The sequence below is a fragment of the Entelurus aequoreus genome, linkage group LG08, assembly GCF_033978785.1.
Source record: "Entelurus aequoreus isolate RoL-2023_Sb linkage group LG08, RoL_Eaeq_v1.1, whole genome shotgun sequence".
NCBI classification, from domain to species: Eukaryota; Metazoa; Chordata; class Actinopteri; order Syngnathiformes; family Syngnathidae; genus Entelurus; species Entelurus aequoreus.
This window is the reverse complement of record NC_084738.1, coordinates 7,678,833-7,693,264: the sequence shown is the minus strand read 5'-3', so window position 1 is coordinate 7,693,264 and position 14,432 is coordinate 7,678,833. Positions and strand designations below refer to the sequence as shown.

Genomic DNA, 14,432 nt, shown 5'->3' with positions numbered 1-14,432 from the left:
GCCAGCCAGTTTGACTGAAATCAGACAGGCTGAGAGGCCGAAAGTTTCATAATTATAGCTGCATTTTTTTCTCAACACAAGACTTTGACACATCTAAAGAAATATACTAACATCTACTCCAAACACTGCAGCATTATTAGATTAGGCGCCAGTTATAATTGTGTTAAAGCAAGCAAACAGCGCTCTGTGTAACAACACTGGCGATTCTTTAGGTAGTGCAGTGCTTACTGTTATCTCTACACACTGCTAGTGGAACTGTGCAGCCTGTGTATTTTGTATGAGGCAGCACATCAGGCCCCGGTTCTGCTGTGATTCATGGTGAAACTCTACACTCCTCACAGTCAGTGGTAGGAAAAAGGCCAGTCACTATGCATGCTGACTGTACACACTTATGTAAGGAAAGAAAATTTCCCCTGTTCATATAAGAATGCCACAAGGATATGCACAAATATTATACTTCTGCTTTAGCATATTTTCAAGAGATTTCTTTCAAATGCAACAGTCCCAGTTATTGCTAGGATAGTATGAACGTATTTCCTCAAATAGTGGCCTCAACTCTAATAGACACCATGCACCCATTCAGTGCCAGAAAAAAAAATACTGTATTGACTGGAATATAAGGAAGTAGTTATTTACCTTGTAAACCGTCAAGAACGATGGGTTGTCTTCATTTCTAGTACCTCAGGATCCGAGTTTAATTGCGTCTGTGACGCAGCTTGTATCTTTGAAAACCTGTATAAAACAGTCACCCATTAAAATGAATTGAAATCATTTAAATCCTTGCTTGCCCCTTCCACACAACACCACAATATGAACATTTAACATGCCTTTTAAAAAAGAAAACAAACTTTTAGATAATAAATATTGTATAAAAACAACACAATTCATATGTATTACTAACAACTACAGTAGTTTTATGAAGTAATGTGAAAGCAATTTCCCTTGGAGAGTAGATTTCTACGATATCTACTCAAAGTAGATATCGCAGATATACGTCAAACACACAATCAGCAGCTTCTCAATATTTTCATGGTCAAATGTCCGCCGTTTGAAGATTATTTTGACCCTTGGCTAGTGTTGGACTCATTCTGCTACGGTATGGTGCAGAGTAGCAGTGCTGGTTATGTTGCACTTGAGCCAAAAGTTAATGCCAATGTGAGTCAGACACCTGATGTTTTGGTCCAATCTTACAGTTCACTGTGGCATTTGCCACGCCAACCAGCAGTATAATAATTAGCCGAGAGACAGCTTTTATCCCAAAAACCTCATAAGCTGGGGCACTTGAATCCTGAGTCACTATTGTACTCGTAATCAGGGTCTAGGCTAGTGCACATGTTTGCAGACACATTTTTTCTTACATAGTTGTTACTTCTTCATGCGTTTTGTTGTAATTGTATTGCTGGCCGGTGTCTTTGGTGCATGTAGCGTTCCCAACTGAGCGCGGCAACAACTCTCTTTAAAAAGGATATTTTTTTACAGGTTTTTGGTGAAATCATATGAAAATGAACCAATGCATTCCACCATGCAGACAACATTGTATATTGGAATATTTGAGTTTCATTACATTATAAGCCAGGAAGGCTGGAAAGCTACCCAATCTCGTCCTTGCTTTATGAATATTATGCACCCTCTTTTTTTTAATTTCTGGTCCGTGGGACCTGAGACCTCATTACCGAAACACAAATATTAATAAAGCCTCAGCAAACAACAGGAGGCATATGGCACTAAATATAATTGCTTTGATGTTTTAGGCCTTATTCTAGTTGTCTATAACCATGATCTCAAATAGATTTAAAGCCTGGGATTGACTCAATACAAACAGTCTCAAATATCCTTTTTAAAGCAGGTCCAGCTACTAAACTTCCCTTTTGTTCTCCTCTGTTTCGTTTAGGGTAAACTGGATGCTATCTGGGCACTGTTTCGCCGGGGTTATGACCAAGTGTCTTTGATGAGACCCCAGCCCGGTGATCATGTAAGTGGCAATGCACAATGGAACTACCGTCATAATCCATCATAATCATATCGTCCATCATTTGGCCATCATTGTATTTTTCTACTTCACTCCTCATGTTGGGTTTTGCACTCGAGGTGACATAAGAGCTTTGTCCCAAATCATTTATCCATATAGTGCTTATGCATACCTTGCGTACAGAAGTAGGTAGAGTAGTCAAAAATAGCACTCAAGTAAGGGTAATAGAGTAATATGACTCAAGTAAAAGTAAAAAAAGTAGTTATCATAATGGAAAGTATTCCGTGAAAAAAAATACTCAAAAAAGCCTGTAATTTCTGATTGCACTACAGCTGTAGTGTGTGAGTGAGTGAGTGAGTGAGTGAGTGAGTGAGTGAGTGAGTGAGTGAGTGAGTGAGTGAGTGAGTGAGTGAGTGAGTGAGTGAGTGAGTGAGTGAGTGAGTGAGTGAGTGAGTGAGTGAGTGAGTGAGTGAGTGAGAGAGTGAGTGATACAGTACTACAGCATGTACCACAATAGATGCACATTTTACAGTCTGCATGACATTATTAAAGGGCTAATGTTAGCATACGCGCATCTTTAAACAAAAAATGATCGACTATTTAACGCAACCTTTCTTTCCTAGTTGGAAGCGCAATTCTTGTAGGCTGAAGTGTGGACATTTCTATACTGACACAGAGGACAGCGCAAAATACAGCTGTTATTTTTCCTACTTTTTAAGGTAAACATTGATTGAAGAGGTGGACTGCCTCACGACATACTAATATGTCACTTTGAAAGTTTGAGTACGGTCATGTGACTGCCGGCTCCGTTTGATTGGCAGAATGGAATCAAACATCACCGGTGTTTATGTTGGATTGTTGAATCAGAGTCCTGTGATAGCACCTGTAGGAACAAGTTTTTCTCACAAGCCAGAACAATACATCTTCGCAAGCAGTATTGAAGTGAAGTGAAGTGAATTATATTTATATAGCGCTTTTCTTTAGTGACTCAAAGCGTTTTGAGCGGAAGCAGGAATCGAACATGGAACCCTCAGGTTAATGGCACGGCCACTCTACCAACTGAGCCACGCTACCGCAGTAATCAATAGCGTAAAATAAATGTAGCGATCTGAATTAAACTCAGTGTAACGGGGTAAAAGTAGTGTTTCTTCTTCATAGAAATACTAAATACGATGAAGTATGACTCTGACAATACAATTTTTCCAAAAAGTTGCTTAAAATACCAGTTATATGGAATAACACGTTTATTTTATTAGCTTAATTGTGTTTCATTATATCCATTGAACCATATCAAATTGTATGTACAATCCGCAAAGGATGTGAAAATACTAAACATCACGAAATGCCACAATTTTAGATGGTAATTTTGAATATTCCTCTCCGAATATCTTAGGCGATTTCCGTAGATTCGAGATCGGATGACGTCATAATGGTAACGCTTCTGCACTCTGACCATATCATCAGATCAGTCATACTGGAAATGCGCAAAAATTGGAAATAGTTGTGCTGTTTATCATTCACAATCTTTATGTAAGACAAAAACACATATTTTTTGTTATGCGTTCAAAATCGTAAATAAATAGCTAACAGTTGAGTCAACAGATCAAGGGTCTGCTATCATAAAACCCTCTAAAAAAATATCCAGAAACCACTAACAATATTTTATTTACATGTTATCTGATTATTAACCAATTATGAGCAATATTGTTATTATAAACGCTAACGCAGACGGCCTATTTTAGCGACGCATTGATAGCAGTGAGTTAATGGTAGCATACGCTGCTATTGTTGACACGCTTCTGCTTTGCCTCAAACTTAGTAAAAGTAAATTCTATATTATAATTCATGCATCACCTGGTAGTAGACAAATGTGGCCATGGACTGAGAGGCTCGTCAACTTTGACATCCCCCGAGATGGCAAAAAAGGCAACTTTTGTTTGTAATTGATTCTTAATCTAAACAGGATTATGTGAGCATCTCGTCTGTTGACACTCCAGTAAGAGTGGACATTGTAAGTGTAACAGTAAGTGTTTGTTTTAGTTTGGTTTATTATGCTTAGTTTGTATGTTCAGCACCTAGCAATGCTCTAATGCTATAGTTTTACAATAATGCTGCATCGGTTTAGCACTCGGCTTCTAAAACTTATTGCTCATCCTCCTTGTGTTCGAGCTCGAAAATCTAAGGTTCTGCATCATAATTGTTTCCAAAAGTAATCGTTGTTGGCTCTCACAAAGTCTGCTTGATTAGCATTGTTGTTGATGGGGAAGGAATCTGTGGTTTCTAATGCTACGTCGCGGATCATGTGATTGGCTTGCTTGTTATGTCTCGAAATGGCTCGGGAATCTCTGTGAGATTGATACTATTTTGATCATATTTATTTACTCGCAAACTTGGTAAGTATTTTGGTGTCATAAATAAGATATACAGTATATAATAATAGCTTTGATAAAAGGACAACTTGTTTTTCCATTCTACTGATACTCTAATACTCTTAAGTAAATATAAGGGTGTAAATGTAGCATGTACTACCTACCTAAGCCTGCATATTATTTTGTATAATACTGTATGAACTTTATGAAGGTACGTTTAGATTGATTTATAGTGCAGTTAGTGTAATATTATGTACAGGATTGATGACACAGCAATTGGTACGTCAAGAACATGCATTACACGGCAACAAAACAAGCCTAGATTGTGCGTTTTGGCAAGTGTATTTTCCAAATAAAGCTCAGGTAACACTTATTTAAATTGAAAGATTACATTAAAAGATGCTTGTTTCCACTCATGGTGAACATACAACATTCCACTGCCTGGAAATGAGCTGGCCTGGAGATATTTCTGAGGCTTCATCACAAACCGCATATTGCTTCAGTGGAAAAAGGCATGATTTCTTCTTAGCGATGAGAATTGCGTCATGGAGAACCAACGAAAGTTGGCCTCGCTGGGCAGGAGAGACACAAAGGTGACGAAAATTGACTCCATAATTCTCCAGGTTGCGCTGGTGAAGACGCAGAATCAGGGCGAAATTTAGTCTCTTGAGGGCAGAAAGGGCTGTACTCCTTTGCTATGCCAAGAAAACACTCTTAAGCAAGGAATTCCTGTTAAAAGAATTATTGGAACCTTTTCTGCAAGAAAGGCATGATTTTAACTGGTGTTTGGACCAAGGCCTCATGGCTGAAAGGGAGAGATTAAGATTAGAGGATGAAAAACAAATGATAGTATAAAAACTTGCAATAATCTACACGTATTACCTCTCAACTCTTATCTGTGGATTTCTGAGATTTGGAAATAAAGCAGTAAGTATCCCAGGTATCAAAGTACAAGGATTAGAGTGAGCCGGCCCTCGTGCAAGTTCTAGAGCACATTTCAGGCCTGTAATGTGAAGCAGGTGTTGATGTGTCTATAGAAGTGTGTGACAATGAGCCAGACAGACAGACGGAAGGAAGACAGAATGAGTAAACGTTTTTTTTCCAGACTGCAAACACTAGAGTAGAGTTTCTCAAAAACTAATCTTGAAAATGTCCACAAAGAATTGCTTCATTGATTAAAAGGTCCATTTACTTGCTATTCTAAGGTTTGAGAAGAGGTGGGTAGTAACGCGCTGTGTTTACTTAACCCATGAGTCTATTTAATTCTAAACTACGTTAAGCCTCCTAAGCGACGAAAAACAGACAAGATTAAAAAAGTGTTATAAGTAAGTCATATATATACACTACCGTTCAAAAGTTTGGGGTCACATTGAAATGTCCTTATTTTTTAAGGAAAAGCACTGTACTTTTCAATGAAGATAACTTTAAACAAGTCTTAACTTTAAAGAAATACAATCTATACATTGCTAATGTGGTAAATGACTATTCTAGCTGCAAATGTCTGGTTTTTGGTGCAATATCTACATAGGTGTATAGAGGCCCATTTCCAGCAACTATCACTCCAGTGTTCTAATGGTACAATGTGTTTGCTCATTGGCTCAGAAGGCTAATTGATGATTAGAAAACCCGTGTGCAATCATGTTCACACATCTGAAAACAGTTAAGCTCGTTACAGAAGCTACAAAACTGACCTTCCTTTGAGCAGATTGAGTTTCTGGAGCATCACATTTGTGGGGTCAATTAAACGCTCAAAATGGCCAGAAAAAGAGAACTTTCATCTGAAACTCGACAGTCTATTCTTGTTCTTAAAAATGAAGGCTATTCCACAAAATTGTTTGGGTGACCCCAAACTTTTGAACGGTAGTGTATGTTTTTAACTCTCAACACTTTAACAGCTTGAGACCTATCCATAAATATATAGGTTTTTTTATGTTATATGCTCTTTTTTATAAAAAAAAAAAAAAAAAAAACGTATTAAAAATTACTTTTATGATAGGAAAAACACAAAATATGGATAATTTTTTAAAAATGAGTTGCGAAGTGGAATACTTTAGATAAGATACTTACATCCTTTAATAGGTCAATAATTCAAAATAACACTGATTTTCATGCAGTATTAATTTTGGAACAATGACAGGTTTTTTTTTCCATAAACTCACACTACTTCTCCTTTTGTCTGAAAAATGTATATATTTTTTATATATAAAGTACAGGCCAAAAGTTTGGACACACCTTCTCATTCAATTAGTTTTCTTTATTTTCGTGACTATTTACATTGTAGATTGTCACTGAAGGCATCAAACGTATGAATGAACACATGTGGAGTTATGTACTTAACAAAAAAAGGTGAAATAATTAAAAACATGTTTTATATTCTAGTTTCTTCAAAATAGCCACCCGTTGCTCTGCTTACTGCTTTGCACACACTTGGCATTCTCTCCATGAGCTTCAAGCACACCTGTGAAGTGAAAACCATTTCAGGTGACTACCTCTTAAAGCTCATGGAGAGAATGCCAAGAGTGTGCGAGAAAGTAATCAGAGCAAAGGGTGGCTATTTTGAAGAAACTAGAATATAAAACATATTTTCACCTTTTTTTGTTAAGTACATAACTCCACATGTGTTCATTCATAGTTCTGATGCCTTCAGTGACAATCTACAATGTAAATAGTCATGAAAATAAAGAAAACGCATTGAATGAGAGGTGTGTCCAAACTTTTGGCCTGTATTGTATACGTATAATAATAATATAATGTTTAAATGTTTTGTTATTCATACTGCTCTTGGAGAGGTAAACTTGGATTAAGTTTTCCGTCAAATGTATTTATTCTTTTATCCTATCGGCATTTTAAAAGAAAAAATTATTCTGTATCTAGATTCCAAATAGACCGCAACTCTCAAAAGCCCACATTTTCAGAGGAGCTTCGGAGCATGAGTTGTCGAATCTCTCCTCGCGTCCCTAAGCGGTCACGTGGTACGGCCGGGCAGCGAGGCTTCACACGCCATCATTTCCGGCTCTTCCTCTACGTGAAGCAGGCCTCGATACACGCTTCGCGGAAAGGCCCCCTCCATTACCCGACACACGCCTCAAAACCTCGCACATCACTGGATTAAGCACACTACCACCACCTGCAGGATACGGGTTTGTATGCTTCAAATCGTTCCACCTCTGAGTGAGGTGACACTTGGGGTAGCCTGTCGGATTCTCAGAGTGGCGCGTGCCACCCCCGAGACATGCCACTGATAACAAGCTTAAACAACACATAATACGCAATATAGTGAAGCCGCAATCTTTGAAGCGCGTTGTTGCGAGAGATGATTGGTAATTTATTGATTACTGCTTGCAAACAAAAAATGTTTGGGATTGTCAGAGAGCGGGCACTATCACATGACTCTGTTTCACCAATCCAATGCAAGCACTAGCAGTGTTGATATTAACGATGTTAGAGTATAACACCGTTATTTTTTTCAGTAACGAGTCATCTATTTAATTATTATTCCCATTGCCGTTGCCGTTACTGAGAATGTGAAGTGGCACCTTACTACAGTTTGGTTGAATGAAGCACAAGCAAGAGAGGGGATGATAAAATGACTGGCAGTAACTGATAAATCCGCTGAAAAAAGGACACGATACACTAGTTTACAGACCTGGGCATTCTGCGGCCCGCGGGCCGCATCCGGCCCTTTGTGCGTCCCTGTCCGGCCCGCGTGAGGCCAATTATAAATTACAAAATCAATTTTAAAAAGTATCTATGTCGAGTGTGCAATACAACGGTGCTGCTTTTGTTTTGAAAATCGTTATTTGTATTACTTCCGTGTGGACGTATGCGTGATTGTGAGTGAATGTGAACAACTGCAATTACAAAATAAAGTTGAAAAAACATCTATGTCCTGCGCCCAATGCAACTGTGCTGCTTTTATTTTGAAAAGTATTATTTATGGGCGTGTGTCCGTGTGTAACCTGCGAGTGAAGGTGCACATGCAGCGACAAGTGACGCACGGTTTACACCCGAGACGCCAAAAAGAGAAAAGTTGATGAGGAATGCCGTGTTTTCAACAACACATGAACTGCAAAGCAACGTCCCCTCACCTAAGGTGCGTGCCTGCGCAATTGTGCACTGCTCAAGCGTCCGCTGCGCGCAGCAAGTATATGCCGCGCACCAAATCAAATCCCATCTGAATTATAAACAAAATAAACATATTTATTCTATGTAATTTTGCAATGCAACTTTGAGTGACAGTGACAACAAGCGGCCCTAATGGTGTTCGTCAACACCGTTCAATTGAACACCGTTCAATTATTGTAACGTCTATCGAGATGCTTCGAGGACAGGAATTATATCGATCACTTTATTGAACAAAACTGTTTATATTCGGACATAACCACACCAAAAACATGAGTAAAACAATTCTATCTCGAAAAACTAGTCATTTTCTGCCGTACAAACCAGGCCAAAACCAACTTGTCATCTGTCACCAACACGCATAGCACTAAACCACTGGTGCGTTTAAGGCCACACAAAAAGTCGGACAACTCAAACACCACACAAAGTTACACTATGACTCCTCAGTCATACGTGTGCTTATTTTACTGTCATTTATTATTATGTTAATTTATATATATTAGTCATGGAATGCTGTTACACACACTATGTTGAAGTATTACTATTATTATTATTATTATTATTATTTATCTTACGGTATATATCAAAAATAATATTGAGCAAAATTTAATTGAAATATTGTCGATGTGGCCCTCCAGCAGTGCTCGGGTAGCTCATGCGGCCCCCGGTAAAAATTAATTGCCCACCCCTGCACTAGTACCATCTTTCCTCATCGCTGTCCCTCGGTTGCCAGTGTCAGCGCTCCACAATACGCGCACTCAAACACACACACACCCCTCCCCTCAGCCCTCAGTAGACCAGTGTCAATGAAAATGTTGACATAACCGAAATCTAATCATATTTAATCTAGTTAGCCACTAAAGTCATCCAGCAGTTCATCGAGTTGATGGGTGGGACAAGTTTGGAATACATCCAATCACAGTTCTTTAATAGTGTCAGATATGAGAGAGTCTTGGGAGGGGTTTGGCGACAAAGTAGTAGAGCTGTTTCCTTGTCGGATGAGTTGAGTTGAGTTGAGTTTGTGTTTATTTGGAACATGCATGCATACAACATGTTACATCACAATTTCCAGTTTCTCTATTCAACATGAAGAAGCAGAACTTATTTAATCCTACCCCTTTTCCTTTACATACAGTAGTAGTTGCTAAAACTTTTGTTCACTTCCTGTTCTCAATTTATTCACAATATACTCCATAAGTAATAACAATACAAATATTTAAATAAATAATAATTACTGAAGTAAGTTATATTTCACATGGTGCGATAAATAAGATTATCTAGAAAATGAATGGATGGATGAAATAAATTCAGAATGTTTATCATGGTTCTTCTTATTTGTACTTTGTAAACACTTTAAGTTTGAAGAGTTTCTTGAAGTGGATGACATTAGTACATTGTATTATTTATTTGCTTAATCCATTCCATAATTGAATTCCACTTACTGATATACTGAAGGTCTTAAGTGTTGTACGTGCATACAAAAGTTTTAAATTAAATTTTTCTCTAAAATGATATTTATCCTCTTTTGTTGAGAATAATTATTGTATATTATTGGGTAGCAGATTGTAGTGTGCTTTCTGTATAATTTTAGTTGTTTGCAAATTCACTTTGTCGTGGAATGTCAGTATTTTCGATTCAATAAATAAAGGCTTTGTATGTTCTCTATATCCAACATTATGTATTATTCTAACTGATCTTTTTTGTAACATGGTTAATGAATGAAGTGTACTTGTGTTGTTATTTCCCCATATTTCTGCACAATAACTCAGATACAGTAACACTAGCGAGCAGTAGAGAATATGAAGTCATTTTTGGTCTAGAACATGTTTTGCTTTATTCATTATTGACGTGTTTCTTGCTACTTTATGTTGTGTATTTTTTACATGAGATTTCCAGTTCATTTTATCATCAATAAGGAAGTTGAATTTCTGTGTGGATTGAGCATGTTCCACATCGCAATATTTGAACAAAAAAAAAGAGGACACCTTTTATTTTTGATGCTACATGATGCCATCAGCAGACAAGCCATGGATCGTGACATCGACACACACATATATATATATATATATATATATATATATATATATATATATATATATATATATATATATATATATATATATATATATATATATATATATATATATATGTTTGTAACAATACCAACAAAATGTTGTTTTTCTTTTGTTGTTACATACAATTATTTGAGCAACATAATAAAGTAAATTAACACAGTAAATTATTTAGTTTTTTCCCAAAGCACTTCTGTGTCTAAAACTTATTCCCTGAGTTTGTAAACAATACAGAAATGTATTTAAATATCAGTAATGTAACAATATGAAAGCGTCAAAAACACAGATATTTCTGAAACTAAACAGAAGAAAACCAAAAACTATAGATCTTATTATGTTAGTATCGATCCAACACTGATATCAGGTACCGTCGATACGAGAACCCCCAGTTTCTTGAAGAACAGAAGCTGGTATGGCAGCAAAAGGTGTACATATTTTCTTATATTGTCAGTTTCTGTAGATGTTGTCATGTAACTTATCAAGTCCAAAGTACATGAATAATTCTCAAATAGTTTATTCAAATACGAGGGCAATAAGTTGTCATTTAAAGTCTCTCAATAGGCCACTTAGCTGTGAAGGAGGAGATGCACTGTGCAGTAAGAAGCTGTTTATAATTAGTGGTTTATGGTCGGCTAATTTGCATGCCTGGAGTTCTTAAAGATTTATGAAAAATGCAGATATCAAATGAGGCACACAGTCCTTTCCGCTCTCCCTGCAACGAACCCAGTAACCTCTGCTCCAAACCACATCATTTATATTGACGTCAGCGCGCATGAGCTTGAGTTGCTTGCTCACAAAAGAAACACACACAGTCAAAATTACTGACTAGTTCTTACAAACAATTTATTCACTTAACATAAGCCTCCTCATGGGGGAATTTAGCTGTCTAAAAAGGAGGTAATAGCACACAACACGCTTAATTCTATGACATTGATGAGACTCTAGAGCAGGGGTTTCAAACTGGTTTTTCATTGAGGGCCACGTCGCAGTTATGGTTGCCCTCAGAGGGCCGCATTTAACAATGAGTAATATATGAATATACATGTATATATATATAATACATTAACAATATATTTATTTACATAAGCTGCAAAAAAAGTATTTACATTTTACTTTAAAAACTGGCAGCTTAGTCACCAGAATTTTACAGTAAAAGCAGTGTTTTTTTAACAGAATATAAAAAAATGGAATAAATGGAATGGAATGGAGAAACAATACCACTGTCTTTAGCGGTAAAATTCAAGCAACACTGCTGCCAATTTGTTTTTTTTACCATAAAATCTTGTTGTTTTAATGTATTTTTTTTGTTGTTTTTTAATGTTTTAGTGTCTTACTGTTTGTGGAAAAAAACAGTACCAAAGTTGATTTTACAGTAAAAACCTCAGTCGGCGGAATTTAATCGTAAAATCTATTGTCAATTTTACAGTCTACAATTTGATTGATCATTTGTTTTGAAATCATAAGTCAAGCAGATATATGAGTATGGTATTTATCTTTATTTTAACAAAACATATTTTGGGAATACATGATAATATAATATTTTGATTTTGAGAATATTGAATTTTAAAAGATATGCAGTTGCATGCAGTACATGATTTTTAATGTCAAAAGGGAAAGAACAAATATATTTAGTAAGAAAAGATTAAGCATTTTATTAACACATATTATTTTCAGGCTTTCGCAGGCCACATAAAATCATGTGGCGGGCCAGATTTGGCCCCCGGGCCTTGAGTTTGACACCTGTGCTCTAGAGAGACTCTTTTTTTTTTCATATTATACACTTTACATTCATTGCAATTTTGTTCTCCTATGGAGAATTTTTAAACATTGTACTCTGGTAAATGACTACTTGCCAGAATCCTTTGGAGCTAGGGTGCCAAAGTCAGGATTTAAGAGTCATCTGGAGCACCAGCTGGCTAGACATGCTCTCACACAGGCATAAAAAAATACACACACACACACACACACACACACACACACACATACACACACACACACACACACACACAAAGTTAGACTAATGTCACTGCCGCCACCTCTGCCCATATGTACTTCTGATTGGACACCTGTGTCTATACCTGTATACCCTTAAAGTATGCTTGTGTGTGTCCTTAATGCAACTTAACTGATGGACTCAGACAAGCAGTTGAATAGAACAAAAAAAGTAAAAAGTCAAGTAAGTCACAAATTCGAAGGCACGAAATGGCAATTATAGACAATGAAAAAGCAAATCCCAAATGAGACAAATTATAGAGAATAAACAAAGACTCAATTAGAAACTATGAGCCAAAGTTTAACATAAGGAACAATGAAACAAAGCTGAACTAATAAGCTCGTGTGCAGAGGATTGTGTCTCTTAAGTGAGCAGAATAAGGAGTGCAATCAATTAAGTGTGTCTGTCTTCATGGTCATGCAGAATATATGCTGATTATCAGAATGCCCACAATACCGTGTGGAGGAGATGCAAATATAAACATTTAGCATTCACAAAGTGATTTATCAAGATTAAAACTGTTCCGTAGCCGCTTTTTTGCATGGGTTTTGTTTGGCCTAAAATCTGGGTGCAAACTAGCACATTTATGCACAAATGGCTGTGAAAAAGGAGACTGCGCTGTAAAGACAGACAATCGATAGAGAGAATATTTTGTCTGTGTTTTTGTGTCGGCTGCCACTTTGTTTAGCTACCATCTTAACGTTATTGGCCGAGGTTAGACTCATTTTGCTTCAGTATGGTGCAGACTATCAGTGATACGCTCCCATTGTCAATAAAGTTGCCGACACACTCGGTCATGTTTTTGATGATGTATTTTTTTAATCATCCACTTCTTCACAGCACTACCCTTTAAACCCACTTTCTTCCTACCCGTGTTTGGAAAACAAACATATGTTGATATCTAGCAATATGCTAATGCTAGCAAGTAAGACCAGATGTTGTGGTCGGATCTTACAGTTTGCAACTGAAATGTTTGTTTGCTACTTAAAGCATAACAACCACAGCTCTTATCTCAAGAAACTCTTAAGTTGAGGTACCACTCAAAGCATAGGTGTAAAACTCAAGGCCCAGGGGCCAGATCTGGTCCGCCACATCATTTTATGTGGGCCGCGAACGCCTGGAAATGGTATGTCTCAATAAATTACCTTATCTCCTCTTACTAATAGTATTCCTTCTTTCCATTTTGACAGACACAAATATATGTATTACATATACCTTTTAAACTCTAATATTATCCAATATTCCAACAAATATTATATTATTATATTTTCAAAACATTTTTTTTCAAATTAAAAATAGATTCTGAAATATCTGCTTGACTTATGATTTCAGAGCAAGTTATCCATTAAATTGTACGCTGTAAAAATAATTTTACTGTAAAATGTACTGTGATTTTACAGCATATTACTCTTAATTGAAAAAAACCCTAGGAAAGTTTTTACGGTAAAATTCTGTCAACTGAGCTGACAGTTTTCTTACTGTAAAATCTATGGTTGTTTTTACGGTGTATTACTGTAAATGGAAAAACGATACCAGTTGCCGAAATTAAACACATTTTACTGTAAAATGTATACTTTTTTTGACAACATATTAACGTGGTACTGTTCTTCCATTTCCAGTAATATGATGTTAAAAAAACCTATACATTTTACAGTAAAATTCTGACTTTTTCCCATTTACCGTAATATGTTGTAAAAACAGCGTATATTTTACAGTTAAATTCTGGTACCTTCATTGCCAGTTTTTTACTGTATAATCTGCAGGGTTTTTTTTATAATAGTCTACATTAAAAAAAAAAGTATATAAAATAATCAAAAGTAGAGGCAAATTAAAGTTAAAGTCCCAACAATAGTCACACACACACTAGGTGTGGTGAAATTATCCTCTGCGTTTGACCCATCCCCTTG

General features: G+C 36.6%; 1 protein-coding gene across 1 annotated transcript in view; it reads left to right on the top strand.

The window, feature by feature from the left end:
- LOC133654956 (anthrax toxin receptor 1-like) overlaps positions 1-14,432 on the top strand; it is a 77,614-nt gene that overhangs the window by 58,134 nt on the left and 5,048 nt on the right. Inside the window, exon 17 of the mRNA XM_062054831.1 lies at positions 1,892-1,972. Within this exon, the coding sequence (XP_061910815.1) occupies positions 1,892-1,972 (81 nt within the window). The remainder of the gene's footprint in view (positions 1-1,891; positions 1,973-14,432) is intronic.